This window comes from Apteryx rowi, unplaced genomic scaffold, assembly GCF_003343035.1.
Source record: "Apteryx rowi isolate R43461 unplaced genomic scaffold, aptRow1 scaffold_1545, whole genome shotgun sequence".
NCBI lineage: Eukaryota > Metazoa > Chordata > Aves > Apterygiformes > Apterygidae > Apteryx > Apteryx rowi.
The window spans coordinates 28,326-32,515 of record NW_020447803.1 but is presented as its reverse complement, the minus strand read 5'-3'; the positions used below and the strand labels follow the sequence as shown (position 1 = coordinate 32,515).

Sequence of the window (4,190 nt, the reverse complement as noted above, 5' to 3'; positions counted from 1 at the left end):
GGGGAGGAGGGGGGCCGGCCCCACAGCAGGGGCCCGCACCCCACAGCAGGGTGCCGTGCATCGTGGCGGGGTCCCTATAGCTGTGCCCAGGGTCCCACAGCCCGTGGTGGGGCCCCTATGGCTGTGCCCCATGGAAGTGTCCCACAGAGGGGTCCCACAGCCTGGGGCAGGGTCCCCATAGCTGTGCCCCACGGCGGGTTCCTGCCCCCTGCGGTGGGGTCCCTATAGCTGTGCCCCACGGTGTGGTCCCACGCCCCATGGCAGGGTCCCACACCCCGTGGCGGGGTCCCTATAGCTATGCCTGTGCCCCATGGAGGTGTCCCATGCTCCGTGGTGAGGTCCCTAAAGCTGTGCCCCACGAGGGGGTCCCATGCCCCGAGGCGGCATCCCTATGACCACGCCCCATGGTGGGGTCCCATGCCCCATGGTGGGGTCCCACACCCCATGGTGAGGTCCCTATAGCTGTGCACATGCCCCATGGCGATGTCCCACGCCTCATGGTGGCATCCCTATAGCTGTGCCCCATGGTGGGGTCCCTATAGCCATGCCCCATGGTGGGGTCCCATGTCCTGTGGGCAGGGTCCCTACAGATGTGCCCCATGGAGAGGTCCCACACCCCATGGTGGGGTCCCTATAGCCATGCCCCATGGTGGGGTCCCATGTCCTGCGGGCAGGGTCCCTATAGCTGTGTCCCATGGAAGGTCCCACACCCCATGGCAAAGCTTCTAGAACAGTGSCCCACGTGGCAGTGCCCAGTGCCCCACGGCAGTGTCCAGTGCCCCACGGCAGCGCCTGGCGCCCAGCGCCGGTGGCCTCACCTGGAAGACGCCCTGCGCGTCGGCGGTGACGGCGGCGTGCAGCGGCGTGCGCCCCGTGTTGTCCTGGGCGTTGGTGTCGGCGCCGGCGTCCAGCAGGCGCTTGGCGGCGTCGGCGCGGGCGTAGCGGGCGGCCAGGTGCAGGGCGGTCTCGCCCGTGCGGTCCGTCTGGGCGCCCAGGCTGGCGCCCTGGCAGATGAGGTCGCCGATGATGCCGGCCGAGGCGTCGTCGCCCTCCTCGTCCTCGGCCACCTCGGCCTCCAGGCCGCCGCCGCAGAAGGAGGCCAGCATCAGCGGCGTGAAGCCGTCTGCGGGCACCGCCGGGCTGGCGTTAGCCGGCTGCCGGGCACGCTGGGAAGCCGAGGCCTCCAGGATGCCCCGTGGGGGACTCCCAGCCCATGCCCACCACCCAACTGGCCCCAGGGTGCCCCCCTGGACTCCATAACAGTCCTACCAGGTCCATGGTGGCCCCCAAGCCCATGGTGCCCCYTRGACCCTACAACAGCCCTACCAGGTCCATCGTGGCCACCATGCTCATGGTGGCCTCCAYGTCCTATGTCCACCCTACCTGGCCCCAGGGTGCCCCCCTAGACCCCACAACAGCCCTACCAGRTCCATCATGGCCCTCATGCTCATGGTGGCCTCCAYGTYCTATGTCCACCCTACCTGGCCCTGGGGTGCCCCCCTGGACCCCACAACAGCCCTACCAGGTCCATCRTGGCCCCCAAGCCCATGGTGCCCCCTGGACCCTACAACAACCCTACCAGGTCTATCATGGTCTCCATGCTCRTGGCGGCCTCCAYGTCCTATGTCCACCCTACCTAGCTCCAGGGTGCCCCCCTGGACCCCACAACAGCCCTACCAGATCCGTCATGGCCCCCATGCTCATGGTGGCCTCCATGTTCTATGTCCACCCTACCCGGCCCTGGGGTGCCCCCCTGGACCCCACGACAGCCCTACCAGGTCCATGGCAGCCCCCAAGCCCATGGTGGTCCTGTCCTATGCCCATCCTACCTGGCCCCAGGGTGCCCCCCTGGACCCCACACCAGTCCTATTAGGTCCATGGTGGCCCCCATATCCACCCTATCTGGACCTATGGTGCCCCCCCATGCTCACAGTACCCCCAAACCCCACAACAGCCCTACCAGGTCCCACGGTGCCCCCCATGCCCATGGTGCCCCTCTGGACCCCATGTCATTCCTACCAGGTCCTTGGTGGACCCCATGCCCCTGATGCCCACCATGCTCCATGGCAACCCTATCTCATCCCATGGGGCCTCCCATGCCCATGGTGTTCTCCATGCTCATCCTACCTGGCCCATCACGGCCCCAATCCACTGGTCTCCTCCATGCCCCCCTATCCCTGCCCCCCCCCATGCTCATGGCGCCCCCGTGCCCACCCTACCTGGCCCTCGGACGTTGACGTCCATGCAGTCGGAGTCAAACTCTCCCTGGGGCGGYGTGAGGGCCATGGCGGGTGGCATGCGGATGTCGGCTGCCACCAGGTGGTGCTGGGTCCACTGGCGGCAGTCCACGGGGTCCTCAGGCTCGGTGCTCGGTTCCTCTACCTGCTCACCCAAGGGTGCCCGGTCATTGGGGTGCCAGGAACCCCCTGTATGTGCCCCACACCCCACCACATCTTCCCCTGCCCCAGTGTCCTGACCCATCTGCTCATGGTGCCCACCATGACCCATGGTGCCCACCATGATCCATGCCCACCCTGTCTGGCCCCATGGTACCTCCTGTGCTCATGCTACTACCCTCCTGTTCCCACACCAACCCTACCAGGTCCATGGTGCCCACCATGCTCATGGTGCCCACCATGCCCCATGCTCACCCTCTCTGGCCCCATGGTGTCCCCCCCCCATGCCCACGGTGCCACCAAGGTCCGTGACACCCCCCCCAACCACACACACGCTGCCCCAGCCTGAGGTACCTTGAGCCTCTTGGCCTCGGGGCACTCGCTGTCCAGCCACTCCTCYGAGGGCTCGCCCATGAGGCTCTCGCCTTTCCCGATGTTCCTGGGTYGGAGGGACACGGGCATGAGGCTGGGCCCCCCCCTTCCCCAGGTGTTTTGGGGTTTGGGGGGGGTCACAGGGCAGCCCGAAACCCCAGGGAGCGTCGGGGTCCCCCTCCCCGCACAAAGTGAGATGGTCCCCAGAAGGGACCACCCGCAGGTGATACCCCACATGCACCCAGAGGGACCCACCACAGACCCAGAGAGGCCCCCCAACCGATGGGGACCCCCACCGGGTGCAGTAAGGTCCCCCCCCAGTTGCACTGGGACCCCCCACAGCACCTCCAGTGTCCTCCCCAGTGACACTGGGACCCCCCCACCAGGTGCCAGCTCACTTCATGCCCAGGGCGTCCTGCCCCACGGGCTCGCGCCGGTCCTTGTTGCTCTCCTTGGAGATGCTGAAGCCCTCAGGGAACCAGAGGGTGCTGTGCTCCCGCTTGCGCCGCGCCACCAGCACGCCCAGCACCGCGATGGCCAGCAGGATCACGCCGCCCACCACCACCAGCGGCAGCAGGCGCACYGGGTCGGGGGCCTCGGGCAGCTTGTCACCTGCGCGCCGGGGACAAAGTCAGGGCGAAGCCACCGCCGGGGGAACCCCGGGCGTCGGGGAGAGCGGCAGGGCGTTGCCACCGCCAAGGTATCCTCTGTGTTGGGGACACCCCAAGCATTGGGGACAGCCTCAGGGCACTGCCACCACTGGGGCACTCTGCGTGTTGGGGACACCTYTGCACATCGGGGACAGTGGCACTGTTAGGACACCACCGGGGCACCCCACACGCTCAGGCACCCCATGCCTCGGGGACTCTGCCACCATGGGGCACCCCACGTTCTGGGGACACCCATGTTAGGGACACTGGCACCATCAGGCCACCACCACCACCAGGGACACTCTATGTGTCAAGGCCACCCCCGCACGTTGGGGTCACCTTGCACCTTGGAGACACTGGCACTGGCAGGGCATCACCAGGGCACCCCAAATGTTGGGGACACCAGCATCAGYGAGCCACCCCATGTGTCAGTGCCACCAGCACCATCAGGGTACCCCTGCACATTGGGGACAGCCCAAATGTCGGGGACATCAGCACGGTCAAGCCACCCCACGCTTCAGGGGCCACCAGCACCATCAGGACACCCTGCACATCGGGGACACCCCAAATGTTGTGAACATCAGCATGGCCAAGCCACCCCACGCGTCAGTGCCACCAGCACCATCGGGCCACCAGGTGCATCAGGGCCACCCCGCGCCGCAGGGCCACGGTCCCCGTCCCCAGGGAGGCCCCGCGCCCAGCCTCACCGCGCACGGCCTTGATGGGGTAGGGGAAATCGAGGCGCTCGACGGCCGAGAGCGCGGCCAGGTAG

At 67.6% G+C, this 4,190-nt stretch overlaps 1 protein-coding gene across 1 annotated transcript in view; it reads right to left on the bottom strand.

Moving 5' to 3' along the window:
• Window positions 1-818: 818 nt before the first annotated feature.
• LOC112962795 (neurogenic locus notch homolog protein 3-like) overlaps window positions 819-4,190 on the bottom strand; it is a gene marked incomplete at both ends in the record, with an annotated part of 31,270 nt that continues 27,898 nt past the window's right edge. The window contains 4 exons of the mRNA XM_026059268.1: window positions 819-1,123; window positions 2,220-2,382; window positions 2,751-2,835; window positions 3,167-3,380. Coding sequence (XP_025915053.1) covers window positions 819-1,123; window positions 2,220-2,382; window positions 2,751-2,835; window positions 3,167-3,380 — 767 coding nt within the window. The remainder of the gene's footprint in view (window positions 1,124-2,219; window positions 2,383-2,750; window positions 2,836-3,166; window positions 3,381-4,190) is intronic.